The following is a 19,379-nucleotide window of genomic DNA, read 5'->3' as shown; positions in this document are numbered from 1 at the left end:
GATAAATAGATAGACAGATATCTATAGGGATAGATAGATAGACAGACAGACATACAGACAGATAGATATAGTGATTGATGGATAGACAGATATAGCAATAGATATAAATAAATAAATAAATAGGCAGATAGATATAGTGATTGATAGATAGATATAGCAATAAATTGATAGACAGATGATAGATAGATAGATAGATAGATAGATAGATAGATAGATAGATAGATATGGTGATAGATAGATGATAGATAGATATAGATATAACAATAGATGTGTAGATATATAAAAATAGATATAAATAGATAGACAGATAGGTATAGTGATAGATAGGTAGATAGATAGACAGACAGATATTGCAATAAATATACTATAGATAGAGCAATAAATAGATAGATAGATATAGTGATAGACAGATAGATATAATGATAGATAGATGATAGGTAGATAGATGACAGATAGCTGTAGTGATAGATAGATATTTACAGACAGATATAGCAATAGATAGATGGATAGATAATATTAAATAAATAGATATAAATAGATAGATAGACAGATAGGTATAGTGATAGATTTAGTGATAGATAGATAGAAAGATAGATAAATAGATAGACAGATAGATATAGTCATAGATATAAAGACTGATATATTGATAAATAGATAGATATAGCGATAAATAGATAGACGGACAGATATAGAGATAGATATAATGATAGATATAGAGATATATAGATAAACAGATAGCTATAGGGATAGATAGATTGATAAATAGATAGAGAGATAGATTTATTATTATTATTATTATTATTATTGCTATATGCTCAAACACGCTACTTTAAAGTATTGGTGTATTACTTGAAAAATGACTTTGTTTAACTAAAAAAACATAAACTGTTTGTGGGAGTTTAATAAAAAAAAAATGCCCTTTTTGTAATTGCTGGATTGTGAAAGATTTTGCCCCTGTGGTAGGGTAGGGGTTAAACATGAGCTCCTGTCCATGAGGGTTATTTGAGAGGCAGGTGTATATATTTGGTGTGTGTTGCCCAGTGCTGCTCGTGTGTGTGGTTATGTAAGCCAGTGAATGTGTGTCTGCTGTAGATTAACATGAAGCTGGCGAATCAATGCAAGGCTCGTTGGCGGAGCAATTTGGTCCTGCACTAGTTCCTTTTCGCAGTGCTGTGGTTATGGAAGCAGATGCAGCAGCCAGCCTTCCACCGTCCTCCCTTCAGTTTATCATTTTAAGCTTCCAGCAGCCAGCAGACCCCATATCACCAATGCTTTCCTGACAATAAAGAGAAGGAGATCATTACTTCTGCTTGCACCCGAGATGGCCGAGGCAAATTTCCCAAGAGGCTCAATGAGGTTCCGAAGGAATGCGGTAAGGTCTCTCTGTCTGCAGTCTTCCCAACACATCCCAAGTTCAAATGCTCCGATACTGCAGCAGGGAAGCACGTTCAGCCTCTGGCACAGACTGCTGAGTAGCAATGTACAGGACACATAATGCAGATTCCATTCTGCAGGAAAACAGCCAAGTTTGTCCTGTCATATACGCAAGCAGCCAGTTCCGCATGGAGCCTTGTGAGAGCTCAGATACCTGCAGTAACGTCTGTGTGAACGCTGCTCTTCTTGCCTGCTGCCGTGCTTCATTTCCAACAAGCAGCTGGTCTTACAAAGCTTCATTCACTTCTATTCTTGGCTCATGCTATTCATTTATACATCTTTAGTTAATTAAAATGTCTTTAACGGGCCTTTGACATCAATTCTTCCGAGTGCAGTGATAATATGCAAGTTCAAGTGGCTTCTTTAAGTAAAAAGGATATTCATTGTAAAAAGTGCTCTGTATTTCATTGATCTGTACAGGATTATCCTGTTTGAATAGTTTCACAGTAATACAATGGCAATGCTGGAACTGCCATGTAAGAATTGCCACATGATGCTTTCTGCTGATTGTAACTTAATAGGGATAATTTATAGTGAGAAGAATATCATAGAGTGACTGCCAGCCCCAAATGAGACATTTTTCACAAGTGTAATACAGTCGCAGGTATCTAGTGAAGTGGTTAAGCTCTGATATTGTCCTGCACTGATTCTGCACTCACACTGTGCAACTTGTATGGCACCAAGGTTACCGGCAGGTGTTTTATACCATTTTCTCAACTATTTAGTATGCAAGTTAGATGCTACATAAGCAGTGCAATGTACAAAGAGCAAACAAATTGCGGGTTAATAACGACATTAGCATCTCTTTCACTTGGTTATTGGCACAATCCACTAAAGGAATCCTAGAGTTAGTGCCACTTCTAGGATGTTGGCAATTCCATTGTTTTGTTCATGTTTAGGTCATGCACTTTTTTGAAATTCACAGAACAAACTGAAGGGCTCCCGTTTTAAGTTGCAAAGGAGCACGGATTTTTGTATGTGCCTATGTGAATAGTGTCAATCTGCGCACAATTTTGTGTCCATTTTAGCACTTTGTACTTGCACTTGTATTTGGAAATGATCCTGGTGAGGTTTTTTGCTTATGGAAACTGAACAGCAATTGAAAGAATAAAATATTTTCCACCATAGATCATGAGCACCATTTAGTGATTTTACATTGATTCATATTACCATTATCACCCCTATCTATAATACAAACTCTCCTTCACTAAGCAATGTTAAATTATTTCTATTGTAGTATAATATTCCTCTTTGTTTAATGCTGTTTAATTCCTTTACATGAGTTTTAATCAGTCTCTGGTGGTTTCTCTCACATTACAGATGTAGGGGCATATTTATCAAAAACTTCAAAATTCGAGTTCAAAAAGAATTAAGAACGTAGAAATTCAAAAAGACCAACTGAAAGTTTTTTTTTGTGGTCAAATAGGTCAGTTTTCGATCGAATAGGTCCATATTCGTCATAATCATACGAATCGAAGTAATAGTGTCCACCAACTGACTCCAAATAGGTTCTAGGAGGTACCCCATAGGCTAAAACAGCAATTCGGCAGGTTTTAGATGGCGAATGGTCGGTCGAAATAGTACATGATAAATTTCAATATTTGAATTTTTTCATTTTTTTCAAATTCAAATAGAATTTGGACTATTCCCTAGTCGAAGTACACAAAAATATTTTTCATTGGAAAATTCACCTCGACCTTTGATATGCCTCTAAGTTTTCATATATTCAAAAGCCGTGATTTTGATTGCCATGTTTCTGCTAAGCTCTTATGTCTTTCACTTCATAGATAAATCAGGCACAGAGCTGCCCAGATAACAGTGCAATAAATGTACCTGAGTGTTCTTCCCGCTGGGTGACACTTGCTTTGACCCTGAATGTTCTGTCTATACATTTCTTGCAAGAAAAAACAGGTCACAGGAGTATGTGGAAGTGACATTTTACCCACAATTGTACAACCTAATTCAAAATGACATACATTATTTTCAGATATAAATTTAATAACATTTCTGCTGTTCAAATAGCTGTTTTGGATTTTAGTGATTTTATTGCATTTTGCACTTCTTTTTGTCCATGTAAATTTTGTGTACTATATATATCCATTTGGGGGTCTCTGTGCACCACATAGTTTGGTAAATCTATACATATTGGGCATCAAACAGTTCAGTAGACCTCTAGTGTGCTTATTTAGAATGTTTTATGCTGATACATTCGGAGATGTCTGGCATATAATGAGATAAGTTATAAGCTTTGTGATGATTTTCTCCTTGGTAGTGGTATTTTAACCATGGTTGTGATACTGCACTGCAGTGACTGCACTTCCTAAAATTCTACACTTCTTTCCCAAAGTGTATTGTAAGTTGGCCTATGACCTTTTAGTAAGTGTGATTTCTGATTTGGAATATGGGAGGCTCATTTTGACTAAAAAGAGGTTTACTATATTCTAACAAAACAAATACCCAGCTCAGTGGAACATGAACAGTACATAGTTCATAAATCTGGAATTGGTATGTTTATAAAAAATATTCCATATATTCCAAATTGGCAGTAATGTATTTGCAAACCTTTATTAAGTTATTACTTTAGGTAGTAACTTCTACCTTCTACCCTCAATTGAGGGTAAGGAAGTGAAGAGGAGGTACTTTTCTGGGGCTCCTCTCCAATGCCTGCTGTTCTGATCATTAGAGCAAATGGAACAATAGAAAGGTGGCCATGAATGTGTATAGCACGTCATACCATATCTGTCCATTGGGCTCTAGGGCCAAACATTCATATACTGCACAACTTGGGTTGTGTATGGCCACCTTTAAAGTCATAAAAATTTGGTTTTGTTTTGGTAGAATTAAATCATACTCAAGGTGTTCAGCAGTAATTATCTTTATATTTCAGTGATGGTTTATCTTATTGTTTATGATATCAGTAGACAAGTAACCTGCTTTTATCTTTCTAGAGTGATGGAGGAAACCAGAGCTGAATAGTCTTATTTTATCTAAGCAAAGTTTGTTGTTGTGAGCAGGCCTGGATTTGTGGAGAGGTCACCAAAGCCCAGGCCTAGGGCGGCAGGACTTTAAGGGGCTACATTCTGCCCAGCCACACCCACATTGGTTCACAAACACTGGGGATGTACAGGAGATACAATAGTTTTTTAATTTTCCATGCACCAATCCGGTCCTGATGATGAAACTTTGAGGGTGATGAACGACAGTGGGCCTAGGGGCGCCCGCTATGTAAGTCCGGCCCTGGTTGTGAGAGATTGGATCCCTGTGGATGTAATATTCTGTTTTTAATGAAACTTGAGTGGATACAGTTCAGTACAGTTGAACGACAGGGTAGTTTCAAGGCAGGCAACAAATGCAGGAATGGAAGCAGTGTTGTTTGAGTGGGTCTGTGTAAAGTGTGTACAATTTATTTGCCTGAGCTTTGAATCCAGGGGTGGGTACATTACAGTAATCCAGTGAAGAAACACAGATGCAGGGACTGGACCATTGTTGTAATATATAAGATTTTGCGGATTTTCTTGACCATGATTGTAATTTTCACACAAAACTGCAGTTTTCATAAACACTGGCCAATCTATTTAAAAATACTGTATGTCTGGAAGCCAATATAAGGTCCACTTCCATTGTTCCTGTTTGAAGACATTCTGTTTGTACAATCTGTATCTCCGCTAGTACTTCTGGCACATAGAGGGGCTGACTAAAGGAGACTGAATAAGTAAGTAGGATTATCAAGTGTCAGTTATTGGCACTGCCCTTTACTAGGAAAGAGGGTCAAATCCATGTTTTCTGATAATACCTCTTCTACCCTACCATACAGAAATTGAATTCCAAAGAAATAGTTTAGGATAAACTTTTTAACTGTAGAGAGATGACAAGCAAGCAGTCTTTTTCTTGGTAGAATATATGAAAATATATGAACAACATACTATTTGTTAAACTTTATGCTAAAGAAACTTTGCAGCTGCCAGTACTGCTTTAACTGTATATGAAGCAGTTTCCCATGTAAAACTTTCCATAACACCAGTCTGCATGTACTGTATCATAGTACCATACATATTAACCCTTGCACCACTAGCCTAAAGTTTTCCAGATCATGTGAAGAACTGGAAATACTTCTAGAAGATCTAGCTAGAGGGCCAGAGGACCAAGGGCAGGCAGACAGATCCTTGTTGGGCAGACAGAGCCTGTTTATTTTTTTAGGCTGAGAGATGCAGATCCACCATGTGCCCCATCTCGATTTATTTCAACCAATTGCACTTGTGTGCAGTCACATGCAGCAGAGCGGAGATCGGTCTGAAAATGCATGCTTTTGTGTATTTGGGCCAACCTCTGCTCTGCTGCATGTGACTGCTTGCAAGTGGATCTTATTCAAATGAATGAAGATGGGGAACAGAGCAGATCTGCTTCTCTCAGCCTGAGAAAAAGTACGCATTTATGTTTATTAAAATGCTCAGGCCCATAGTGATTAAAACATTTTTTATTTGTTTTATGTATTAAAGGTATTATGGCTGCCATGCAGCTGGGTATTATATTGGGGGCTGGCTGGTCCCACTGACTGGACTCGTAGGGATACTACTCCCCTGATTTATATTGATTTTGTGTGATATTGCAGATGCAAGTTGAATAGGTATTAGATCTATCTTAACAAATCGTTAAGCACCAATCTGAGGTTCTGTCAGTTCTTCTAAGCGCTGAGGAGGATGATTTATAATTGAAAACAACCCCCCCAAACACTTACGTACTTAATTAGCTACTTCAATATGTCAATATTAAGTTTATTCATGAGTAGCCTTAAGGTCCCCATAGACGCAAAGATTTCTCTTGCCGAACGACCGATTTTAGCAAAGTCCGACAAATCCATTAAAATTATCGTGAAGTTAGTGGGATTCGAATAATCGAACATCTTACGATTTTTCGGCCGACATCTGTCAGGAAATTGATCAGCCAGGTTAAAAAATCTTTGTCGGCCACAGTGCAATCTATCTATGTTTGCAGGGCCAAGCAGGCAACTCCCCTTTGTTTTCCTGGCAAATTGGTCTTTTTAGTTGATGGACAATTCGTACAATCGTTCTGAAAGAATCGTGGTCTCGCGATGATGATCAGATCTTTTAAAAATCTCAACATCTATGGCCAGCTTTAGGTTCTCCAAACAGAATCACAAAGCTTTTATTAAATACCGTACATATTCTCAGTTTTGTCTACTGCAGTTGGGTCCAATGCATAAAAATTGCAGTTGTGCAAAATGTGATCAAGTTGCATCTAGTATTTTTAGAGTCGAGTTTGCATGACTTTTGGAACATGAATCCAAACTGGTGTTTGTGCGTAATTCACTGTAAACAAGTCTGATGTACCTGTTAACTCAATCCACTGTGGGAGATCAAGCTACTGCCAGGTATAAGATGGTAGTAGCTGCAGTATTCCACAGCAACAATGGCAGCACAATACATCAGAAGAGGCAAGATGGACACACTGGCGACCATGTGGAAGTGCGAAAGTTGCAGCTTAATTTATGGATTACATTAATATTCCCTCTGAATTGCACCCATTTTAGGGCACTTGCGGATGCATTTGTAAATTACCAATTAGGACTAGTGAAATTATAATAATTTGTTCCTCCACAATGTTTGTTTATGGTATTTACTACATATATTTACTAATAGCCTGATTGTAGCAGTTGCAAGTGAAAGCAAGTTAAAGCTTTTCATTTTTCAGTTTGAAAAATTGTATTATGGGGGAGTAGAGGGTGCAAAAAGGGTTTGGTCTTTGTTTATAGTGGTGAAAAGTATTGCCCCCTGCATAAGGTCTTGTTAAAAGGAATACAGAATTTTAAGTTCCGCCCACAGCTGTTGGACAGAGGGGTGGGGTACCAGTTTTTCCTCCCCGCACTAAACTGGGAGAAGTGTTAGTTGCACCCAGGCTTGTGCCTTATGTTTCTTTTGTCAAATATGTAGTTCTTGGGGATATGACATATGAACTCCCCACACTGTATTTATTTCACTAACACCAGGGAATATGGGAAAAGGAGTGATTGATACACCCTTTTATAGTGATTGTGTTACTCTGTATACCTACCTTCTGAACGAAGGTGTTCCTGGGCTTCCTGCTTATTATAAATATCAGCTAACATACTCTTGCTTGATTGTTGGGGTGTTTGGGTATGTAAGAACCCACTACTGCTCTATATTCTGATAGAATCAAAGATTACACAGTAGCACTTGTTCCATCCAGGCAAACCAACTGCTCACTTGACAGTAATGCTGTGGCATTAGACCCTTCTCAAGGTGCAACAAAATAATAAATTATTCTTCAGGAACTGATGACATTTTACTCTTATGAATATACTAATGTGCCAAGTGACTTTCAAAGGACCACAATGTAATTTTGTGTTTTCCTTTCATGTGCATGTAATGTATTATTACTTGCCTCTAGCTTTTTTTGCTATTATGGCATTTGTTGCTGACATAGCCTGCAATTTCAGTTTTGCACAAGCTTTATTCTTCTAAACTGTCAGTCCACAATCTAAAACCTTATCTTTTCTCATAGCTTGTCTGTAGTGTAATAGTACCCTCAAAAGAAACAAGCAGTTGGAAATGTCAGAAACTTTAGTAAGATGCAACAGGAATATCTTAGAGTATGTTTGTGCTATAACAAGAAGTGTCTGTGCAACTGTCAAGTATTTGGTTTCATTTAACCAAAACATAATCTGGAGAATTTGTTTATACACAATTTGCTAGAGAATCTAATGAGATTTTTATACTGAATTAATGGGTGAAATATGTACCATTTAGCAATTAATGTATTAATAATGCCAATTAATGCCTTGTTTAGTCTATCCAGATTCATCTGACCACTGTTGGGCCATGACTGAGGCATAACATCCAGCTTTAGCCGAACCAAGGGTCATTGGATGTTATTTCTGCTAATTAATACAACATGATATTGCTAATCATGATATATATCAGATCCCAATTCACATGTATATCTGGAAGAATTCCAACAGATTTAATAGTTGTGTAGTTTGTCAAAGGCCTCATTAATAGTCATGTGCTTCTTTTAATTGGCATCAAGTGATACTGACCTAAATCAGGAGTGGCCAAACTTTACATTATGTAAATATTATATTGATTTATGAGCAAGTGTATATTGCTATGTTTAACTGACAACTCGATTATGTAACTTTAATCAATAAACTGTAATAAATATCTGAATGAAAAGAATTAAACAGGAGGGTGATTTAGACAAGCTGTTTGCAGTGTCCTGAGATCTACTAATCATCAGGTCTACTGGTAGATCATCCTCATCTACTTTTTGGGCACCCCTGTTCTAAATCAACCCCAGCCTTGGAATTAGGATATACATCTACCCATAGATTAAACAGCTACATTTCTGATAAAGAACATTCTTTCAGCTCTGCAGTATGTCCGAAGTGGGATTTCCTGTGTTGCTCAAAAGATAGTGGCTGTTCTTTCTAGTCAAAGTTGACACATTGCTGTACAACAGGCAAAGTCCCACCCCCCTGGCAGAGTGGGAAATACAGGTTATTTACTAAAACTCAAATGTATCTTTATTAAACAATGCTCGACCAAACTCCCATCCAAAATGTTGTCTTATTTATCAATAAAATAACTAGAAAAAGGCAGGTCAAGAAAAAACTTGATAAAATCAAGCAAAAGCCCAAAACATAGGATTTTTTTGGATTTGATGCTCAAATCACTACTTTAATGTATTTGAATATACTTTAAAATTGTTTTACTGTGTAACATGAGATTCTTTTTGTTATATTTTGGAGTATCATTTTTAAAATGATTATTCTCCTCTATTCAGCATAATACCATGTGTTCAAAAGTTCACCAAGGAATGAATACCACCAAGTGTGGAGTTTGCTCAGCCATTGCTTATATATTCATATTTTTTATATTACAGCACTCGTTTCCTGGGAATTTGCACTTGGTCTTGGTTCTACGGCCAACAGGCTTTTTTCAGCGCACCTTTACTGATATAGGATTTCGCTTCAGCCAGGAAGATTTTATATTAAAACTACCGGTAAGTCTTCCTTGTTTTGCTTAAAAAGCATGCAGTTGATGTTTTTCTACTCTATATGTTATTGTCTGCATTCAGATAATGGGCCGTATTAAATTCAGTAAAATAAAGTTATCTCATTATGTATCACGTGAAAACTTTTCTCCTAATTCACTTACAGTTTTTTCTCATAGACTTCAATAGAGTTTTCATGTGATAAACAGTAAGATAAGTTTTTCTGTATTGAACCTCAAATTGAATCTTGGCCATGAGTTTTCATGTGATAAACATTTTTCCCACTGAATTGAATCTGGCTCAATGTCTAATATAACTTTAGATTAATTAGATTAATTAATTTGTCAGTATTTGTTTCCAAGTGAATTGCTACAAAAGCAGCCACGTATAAATAACTTTTTTAAGAACATGGGGCATTGTTTAAATGAGCTCTTAGGGCAGGACTAGATGATGCGTTTTGACCCAACACGTCGCAATGCGACTAAATGCATGCGACGTGTCGGATGGTTTAGTGAAAATGGAAGTGAAGGAGAATCACACGTAAACAACTACATTGATCCGACTGTTGGATGAAAACGCGTAAACAACTAAATTGATCCGGATGAAAACGCAGCTGCGTTTAGTCGGGTCAAAACGCATCATCTAGTCCTGCCCTTAGGCTTTGTTCTTCCCCCATAGTCATTATTCTGTGCATTAATTGCAATTTAATTGTATTTCATAGTGATGATTGCTTTTAGGTTGTTATGCTGAGCTCTGCATCAGATTTGTTAAATTACATTGATGAAAAGCAGCTGACTACTGAGTTTGGAGGTACATTGGATTACAGGCACAGTGACTGGGTTGTCTTCAGAACGGTAAGTTTCCTGCAGTGTTACTTTCTTTCTTTTTTCAATGGAATGAAATGTTTTGTTTTAACTTCTTCATAACTCCCAATCCCTATGTTGTTTTTGGAGATATCATCAGCCAATATGCACCAAAATTGGGCAAATGAATATTGTCTGTGTCCAGTTTTCAAGTAGGAATAACCAGGAATTCTCATGCAGGGAGTGTGTGGATGTGATTCTGCAACTGTAAAAATAACAAAATATATGATTATTTTAAAAACAATTAGCAATTGATTCAGAACCAGTATGACTGAATTAGTTATTTTCTTATTAAAGACCAGGTTTCTGGTTCTAGTCACTGTTTGAATAATGAAGTGTCAAAATTGTCCAAATATTAATAATTTAAGAGAACACTCCGGTTTCATTTGTTCCCAGGCAATAGAAGGGTTTGCACTGACTGTGAAGGAGATTGCACAGAGGCTACAGTCTTTTGGGACAGAACTGGCTGAGACTGAGTTGCCCCGGGACGTATATTCCATTGAACATATTCTTGCTATTCGTAATGAGAAATACTTCCAGCTGAAGGTATATGTAAATGGATTTTATAAAGACAGATTATCGCTATACTCAAAGGAACAGCCATTTTACGTTTTTGTATAATGTATGCCATTAGAGTACACTAAAAATAAAACAACTAAACCTCCATTATTTTAGTTAGAGCTGGGAGCCAGGCAACAAGGAATCCATATATCTTGCTGATGTTTCAGACTGTAAGACAATAAGCAGTTCACCATTAAACATGTTTTAGTTTTCATCATGGTAACTGCAGTGATATGACAGAAGCCAGTCTAAACAGAAACTTCACAAAACATTAGATCATCTTTGGTATGATCCCTGCCTTTCTCACATCTGTTTATTGGTCAGTATTATAGCCACAAACGGTTGTATTTGATGAACATTATATGATCATTTATAGTTGGTTTACTAAAACAATAATGACCTTATGTTTTCTGTGTGGATCAATGTTGGATCCAACTACTTATAAAAACATTCAGGGAGCACATTCTTGGCAAGTGCAGCTAAGTGAAGGCATTTGGACAGAAACACTTTATATCAATTCTATCAATTAGATAAGTATAGCAAAGATCTGATTGGTTATTATGGACAACTGCACATTTGCACCTATGATTGTAAATCATCTCCACTGAGTACCAGGCCATTTAAGAACCAGGAAATAAATGAAAAATAAAATATACATTACATAAACCCACACTTGCATACAAGCTCACACATCTTGTTGTGTTGTCGTTACAGGAGGGCATTATGTCAGTTATGAGAGAAGGCAGTTTGCTTCTGAGTAGCCTTGATGGACCAACCCCAACATTAGTAGAAGAAGGGCAACACTGTGAAAAAAACGGGGACTGGGAAACTGTCAAAAGGTTTGTATTGAGATTCCATTTTGACCTATGGGAGGCTGTACATAGGAATATAAATGGACATGTTCAGTTTAGTAGGGAAGAGGTTGATTCTAGAATTATAGGTTTAAATGTATTTACTAATATGAAATCAATATATATATATATATATATATATATAAATGTCAACCTTTATTAAAAGGCAACCAAATAACTTAAATCAGTTTATTTTGTGCATACTTCCCCCCCCCCAAGCACTATATAACAACATGGTTAACATGTGTTTGTGCTTGTCTCATTCATCATGAAAGCCGAATACTTCATAGTCTTAATGGTTTCTGCTCGAGGGAAGCGGAAGTCTTTGCAGTGAAACAATGGCTTGCACTGGTGAATAGTCTGTACAGCCACATACAAATTAATAAATGAATACATGCATTAGCCATTTAGAACAACACAGAATATTGAATATTATATGAAAAAGAGTAACACACTCAGCAAAGCCAGCACATTTTGTAATGCAATTAAGCCTAAATGGTTGCTTTCTCTTTAATTAATCAAGGATTTAATCTGTGGTTATCCATGTGATTGAATTATACTGTAAATGCTTAGCTCCTTCCATTGGTTAGAATAAAGTCCTAGATATGGAAATGTTTCCAATCACCTTGAAATCCTGTTACCCATCCATATAATGATTTAAGCCATACATTTTTTAAGACCACTTAGATTTGTGTAATATAATGAGGTGCCCATAGATCTGTGCAAGGTGACACAGGCTATACAACTTTCCTAATCCCAATGCTTGTTTTACATTATAACCCAATTAATTTTTCCGATTTAGTTAGATGCCAACCACTATACGCTTAATTAAAGAATACTATACGTACTGGAATTTTACTTTGGAAATAGATTATTTATTTCATAGCTCCATTGCAACAGTTATAGCAAATTTATAAGAGGAGGACATAAACATTCACCAAATCTTTACCTGTTTAGTCAGCAAAACATTGTGAATTCCAGAAGAGAAGTTACACCCAGAATTTTATTATCTTACTACGGCTAGTCATACTGAGGAGGAGGAGATTTGCTCACTGTATATGTTGTTGTGTGTAAAAATAATTCTCTGTCTTCATGTATGCGGATAAGTAACACAGTGCTGCACTCATCATCGCCAATAAGAGCAGAACTGGGATATGAACAGTAATTACCATAGCTTGAAAAACCCAAGGGATGAGCATCAGCTAGGATATTCTATGACAACCTTTATATTATGAATATATGCCATCTACAAGTAAGCACTATGCAAGAGTCCAACAGCACTGGTTAGCATATAATCAATAAAACATGCACAGTGACTTCAGACATTTATTTGTGCAAAATCACCACAGCAAATAATATAAAAAATTGTGAACATCGGTAGGCATTACATCAAAACATACCACAAGGCAGTGTCTTGCCGCTGTCTGCAAAGCTCAGCCATATCAAAGTGCATTGAGTTTAATAAAAATCCACAGACTGAGGAAAGGCAATCCCTGGGGATCATCTATAGAAGAATAGCAGCAGACAGTGCTCACATTTATTGTAGAATATAACACTCTTATTGTGTTTTTTTATCCTGTAATGGAGTATTTGAATGAATAACAGATTCATAATTGTGGTGCTGCAAGTCATACCTGTCGTTTATTTTTATGATAAATTACATTTGGCAAAATTTGAATAATAATAATTGTATATACTTTTAGGTTGCTTGCACAGTTGCATGAAATGGAGACAGCATTTGATGGGTTTTGGGAGAAGCACCAGCTAAAAATGGAGCAATATTTAGAACTTTTGAAGTTTGAGCAACATTTTGAAGAGGTAAAGTTACATATAGTATTCAAGCTTTTCAGGCTTTCAGAAAAAGGCCAATAAATCAGAATTGGATGGTACTGCAAATGAATGAAAATAGAGTGAAATGTATTTCTAGTTATATATTCGTTTTCATTTTTACGCACATCTACTCTCATTGTTGATCCTCTAAAAAATGAAGGTTAGGGTCACATGACTGCAGGCATACATAATACAGTAGGAGAAAATAAAGCGTAAGCCAGAAGGTTTTGAGGGGGGGGGGTCCACAACTCCCTCTGTCAGCAGGTGTTTTGTCTATGATTTAAGAAGTTAACCCCATATGTAATAAAAGGCACTACATTTGCCCAGTAGCAGTAACCCACAGCAACCAATTAGTTGTTTGCTAAACAGATGACCAGTAAATTCTACTTGCTGATTGGATGCTATGGGTTACTGCTACTGGGCAAATGTAGTGCTTTTTATTACATTTGGGGGATTAACTTAGTGGGGATCATTTATAAACACTGGGCAAATTGCACCTGGGCATTTAGCCATGGCAACCAATCAAATGTTTGCTTTCATTGTTCAACCTGCAGCTGGCTGAAAAAAGCCAGTCACTGATTGGTTGCAATAGGTTACTGCCCAAGTGCCAATTTGCCCAGTGTTTATAAATGAGCCCCAGTGACTTTTATTACATAACCCCTTAATATATTTTACTTTTGACACTTTCATAATTGAACGAATAACTATATGTGTTTAAAATCACATATTTTCTCTTTATAAGGCAACTTTTATGAGACATGAACATCACCTTTAAATGCTAATGTCATTTTGTCATCTGTTTATCTAAAGCTGAAGAATGCCACTGAGTACTTGAAGTCCCAACATGAAAGTATCCCAGATACAGGAGATAATGCATCTGAAGTACGGCAAAGGCTAATGGATTTAAATAACCTTGAGGAAAGGTCACAGGTGAGTGTGATTTTGTACTTCCATCCCTAGTTTTATGGCGTGTGTCTGACACACACCGGGTTTTCCCATTTGTGGTGCTGTGCGTGTGTAATAATTAGTAGGTTTAATTATGGTTTGTTTCTGCACATTGAGTGAGTCATACAACTTTAAAATAGTGTAGTAGATTATAGAACTCTCAAGCCTTTTAAGGGCAGAGACACTCACTCAGATTCGGGGAGATTAGTCGCCAGCGGGATGGCACTTGGAGTGCTTCGTTTTCAGAAGTCGCCCAAAGTTGCCTCATGAGGAAAATTCAGATGACTTCTGAAAATTAATCGATCCGAGTGCCATCCCGCCGGCGATTTACATTCTACCCAGTGGGAAGGCAGTTCGGGGAGATTAGTCGCCCCGAAGAAGAGGAGATTTGTCGCCGGGCGGCTAATCTCCTTGAATCTGAGCGTGTGTCTCTGACTTAAAATGATCAACCATGATGATAATAATGAAATATACAATTGTTTCAGTGTATCTGTCTTTTCTCTGTTAGCAGTAGTGATTTCATGGGAGAATAATTCAAGCTGTTGTGTCTGGTCATGGCAACATAGGAGACTTTCAGATGCATTTTAAATATCTCAAGAAAGTCTCCAGAAATGTAGTATCCTCCTGTGGCTGCAGTTAGTCTGTGCCCAGAAGAAGGGCAGTCAATACATTCTCACTATTTTGTATATGCATAAGAAAAGCAGTGCAGTTCCATTTTACTTATATGGGAAGTGGCTGGAGGAGTAATGGGCATTTTAACTAGTGCATTTCTCTCTAAGAACATGTTGGTGGTAAGAACACTTTCTGAGCCAATAGACATTAGGTGTTACTCTTCCTCTTTTCCCCATAATAAGAGGTCCCTCTTTCCTGAACATGTCCGAAATGAACTTGTATTCAATGAAATGCATGAGCTCTTGTGTTTATCTTACAGGAATTAATAAGAAGATCACAGATGGTAATTTTACATGGACACCAGCTCGCTGCGAATCATCATTACGCTCTTAATTTAATATGCCAGCAGTGTAATGAGCTAAGGCACATGTCGGACATTTTGTCTGAGGAGATCAAAAGGAAACAGGCTCAGCTCTCCACTACACTTGAACTCCACATGCGATTACAGCAGGTTGGGCCTGTAGATAATTATCTTGTCATATTTAGTGTTGCGTTCAGCACAGTGGCTTTTTTTTACACTACATCCATTCCCATCAGATCTCATATTATGGTGTTGGGAGTTATGATGATTTCTAACTGTTATCATTGCTAAAAGCATCTTTAAAAAGTAACATTTTTTACTACTTATTGACATTCAGCAATACGTATTTTGTATGAAATTGAAGATTATGTCTTCAAAAGTTGTTCAAAAGTGAATCATTTATTCCACTGGCATTTAACCCATTATAATTTTGGGGTGGGGGTTTGCTTTTCTCTTTAAACCATTTTACCTATGAAAGGTCCTGCCAGCAGGGAAAGGGTTAAATAATAGCAGTTTAATCCATATTTATGGAATAGTTTCCTAAATAGGGGTCCTCCACCTGAAATATGGGTTTCCTTGCAGAATGAAAGAATATGTAATTCTAAACAACCTTCCAATATGCATAATGAAATATTTCCAATGGTAGTTAAAGTTATTTGTACATGTATTTGCAGACCTTTCTGTTCTCTGGGTCAGACTTTTAAAGTTCTCCTCAGTTCTCCTCAAGGTCTTTAAATCAGCTTTCGTGAGCTGATTTGCAACATTAAGTTAAACCAAGGGGGGAAAAACGAAAGGGGTGAATTTTAGCCTCTGAAGGCTTTGCCACACTTTGCGCCACTTCCTCAGACATTAATTCGCAGCGCATACACTAATACATCAAAATGTGAATTTACATCTTGGCAGCCGAACACTAGAGAAAATTCGCCTGCTGAAAGAGGGTGAAACTTCACTAGTGATGAACTCTTTCTCTAGCGAATTGTCCTCTACACCTGTATGTGAATTAGAGATGTCCCTGCGGATTGTATTTCTGGCGAATTTTTGCAGTAAATTTTAGTAAATCTGCCCCCAGGAGTGAAGAGCATGTAAATGGTTAGACATATACAGGTATGGGAACTATTAGCATTAATGCCGGGGACCTGGTGTTTTCCAGATCTGTAATTTGGATCTTCAAACTCTACTATAAAATCATGTAAGTATTACATTAACCCCAGTAGGCTGATTTTGTTTCCAAAAAGGATTAATTATATCTTAGTTTGGATCAAGTACAAGCTACTGTTTTAATATTACAGAGAAAAAGGATGTATTTAAAAAAAAAAAAATGGATTATATGGATTAAATGGAGTCTATGGGAGATGTCCTTTCTGTAATTTGGAGCTTTCTGGATAACAGCTCCCATACCTGTATTGATTTTAATAGAACTTCAATTTACAAATATCTTTAAAACCATTGAAAATGTTGTTTCATTTATTGTAAGCCCCATGTTATATATTATTATTATTATTATTGCTATGCGCTATGTAACTTGCTAAAGCAAAATATACAGTACATTTGTATATCAAATCATGTGGATGCACTCCACAACCCAAGCTAGATTGATTAAATTCTAAGTTCAGAAATAGCTTTTATGTTCACTGACCTTCCTCAGGAAGGGCATATTTCTTCCACAAACATATTTTATTATATTCCCCCATTAGTGGTTTTGGCCCCATTTCTGATACCACTTGACCTCACTTTGTTTGAAGCGAATGCCAAGCGACAGAAGGGGTTTGAACTTGCTCATCTTTGCTGTTTTTGTTGTGCAGGTCATTGAATGCTGTGATAAAGGTGCATATTTCTTAGCTAACCAGCAAATGGATAAGTGCCAGTCAAAGGAGGGTGCACAGAAAGCTCTTCTGGATTTAGAAAGGTTTCTTGAAAATGCCAGTCTCTGTGTCACTTATGATCCTCAGGCCTTGGAGTATGAATATGATAGTATTTTAACTAATGAACTAAAGGTACCGTATACTGTACGTATAATAGAATTATTTTCTTAAAATGGGCTCTATTTGAGATAACCTTTTTGTAATTTAGAGCTTTCTAGATAATAGGCATCTGGATGAGAGATACCATACCTATATAATTAAAGGGAAAGAACAAGGGCATAACTACAGAGAAAGCAGACCGTGCAGCTGCAGGGGGCCCCAGGAGGTATTCATATAGAATTTCAATAAATATTGGTAAAACAGGTCAACCTCTAGACATTTGGGAGCCCAAAGAAATAATTTGCTGTGTGGCCCAGTAATATCTAGTTATGCCACTAGGAAAAAGTCAGTTTACTTAGACATAGAAAGTATCTTATAGGGCTTATAGACTAATTGGAGGAATACAAGAATATTTAGGTATATGTAAATTACATTTATTAGTGAGGTGTTAATTAAGCTCAGTGCATATGTGATCTTCACATTTATTCTATTCTAAAATTTACAGACTCAGATCCAAAGTGTTCATAACAAGATAGAAAATGTTCGAGTTTTATTTGAGAACAGGCAATGTTGCCTGAAGAAGTTGGCCGATAAGCAAGCAAGACCGGTCCAGCTGGTCGCTCCTCGTCCTGAGACGCCTCCCAGAGCAAAATCCCCCCTCTTCTCCCCTAAACATGGTAATATCCCATTTACATTACTTGAACAGATAAACAAAAAGTTGGAGCAAGGCACTCTGATGGGTCACGCACAGATCAGACCAATAAGTAAAAATATGAAAATTTTATCTAAATATAAACATCTCACGCCTAACGCGTTTTGTGTCACTGGGACACTTACGGTAGTCATAGGCTTGACTTATACTGTTCCTTGTTTCCGTGTATACTATCATTCATTTTATCTGTATTTATCTGCCGAATCTTTTCAATTTTTTTCTGGTTCACAAACTTCTAAAATTTGAGTTTCGGAAACTCAAATTCAAGATCTTAGCTTCAAATAACTTAAATTGCAGTACAAAGTTCACAAATCTCACTTTTAGACTTTCTCATGCATAGTAGAGTGAAATTCTCAGAATTTACTGTACATGCATGAGTCTAGGTCTGCAGTAGAGATGCCTGGGAAAAAACATGGCGGCTTCTCTACTTAGTTCCACAGGCTTACACATTTTCCTTATAAGTAGCACCAGTCTGGGTACAAAACTTTGAAATCAAATTCACAGTGCACAATATTCATGTACATATATCCCCAGACTTTACTATCTATATAAGAAAACATGAACGCATTTGCTCAGAGCTAATGTATTTATAATCCTAATTATTTGGAAAAAGTGCACCTTATATTCAACTTTACCTCTATATTGATTTTGTAACAAAGGTATGGATTTCAATTCAACTCTCAAGTTTTCTTTTGACATCACTCTGCCTGGAAAAAGGACCACAAGGAAAATACAAACAACACGCAAGGTAACATAATAGCATAGAATCCTGTTTATATAAATATATAGAATATACCTAACTAACATGTGCATATTTCGACATATTATGACATAAGTATGCTGATCGAGCTATGTCTGGCAAATGGTGAGAAGAGCAAATAAAAATGATATCTATTAATAAGGCTGATAGTATCTAGCATGTTGGTGTGTTCACGGTTGCTGTGAGAGCTGGAATATAGTCTCTCTTCTCAATGGCTTAAGGGTTTCAGTTGATTTAGGACAACTTTAATACACCAGTGAGCTCTGGGCAGTGATCGTGTTGTTCGACCTACCACAAATTAAAGGGATTCTGTCATGGGAAAAAAAAATTCAAAATGCATCAGTTAATAGTGCTGCTCCTGCAGACTTCTGCACAGAAATCCGTTTCTCAAAAGAGCAAACAGATTTTTTTTATATTTAATTTTGAAATCTAACATGGGGCTAGATAAATTGTCAGTT

General features: G+C 36.7%; 1 protein-coding gene across 3 annotated transcripts in view; it reads left to right on the top strand.

Annotated features, from left to right (window-relative positions):
* Positions 1-19,379, top strand: part of LOC108698924 (proto-oncogene DBL-like) — a 73,264-nt gene that overhangs the window by 24,336 nt on the left and 29,549 nt on the right. For 2 of the 3 annotated variants that reach the window (XM_041572811.1, XM_041572812.1), the window contains exons 5-14: positions 9,355-9,474; positions 10,203-10,319; positions 10,725-10,874; positions 11,604-11,728; positions 13,444-13,558; positions 14,381-14,500; positions 15,447-15,638; positions 17,291-17,482; positions 17,955-18,126; positions 18,821-18,909. In XM_041572811.1, the coding sequence (XP_041428745.1) occupies positions 9,355-9,474; positions 10,203-10,319; positions 10,725-10,874; positions 11,604-11,728; positions 13,444-13,558; positions 14,381-14,500; positions 15,447-15,638; positions 17,291-17,482; positions 17,955-18,126; positions 18,821-18,909 (1,392 nt within the window). Of the gene's footprint in view, positions 1-882; positions 1,373-9,354; positions 9,475-10,202; positions 10,320-10,724; positions 10,875-11,603; positions 11,729-13,443; positions 13,559-14,380; positions 14,501-15,446; positions 15,639-17,290; positions 17,483-17,954; positions 18,127-18,820; positions 18,910-19,379 lie in introns of those variants that run through there. The other variant, XM_041572813.1, reaches the window with a different exon arrangement.

The sequence above is a fragment of the Xenopus laevis genome, chromosome 8L (genome assembly GCF_017654675.1).
Source record: "Xenopus laevis strain J_2021 chromosome 8L, Xenopus_laevis_v10.1, whole genome shotgun sequence".
In the NCBI taxonomy this organism is placed as follows: Eukaryota; Metazoa; Chordata; class Amphibia; order Anura; family Pipidae; genus Xenopus; species Xenopus laevis.
The sequence above is the reverse complement of the archived record's forward strand: the minus strand, read 5'-3'. Positions and strand labels throughout refer to the sequence as shown.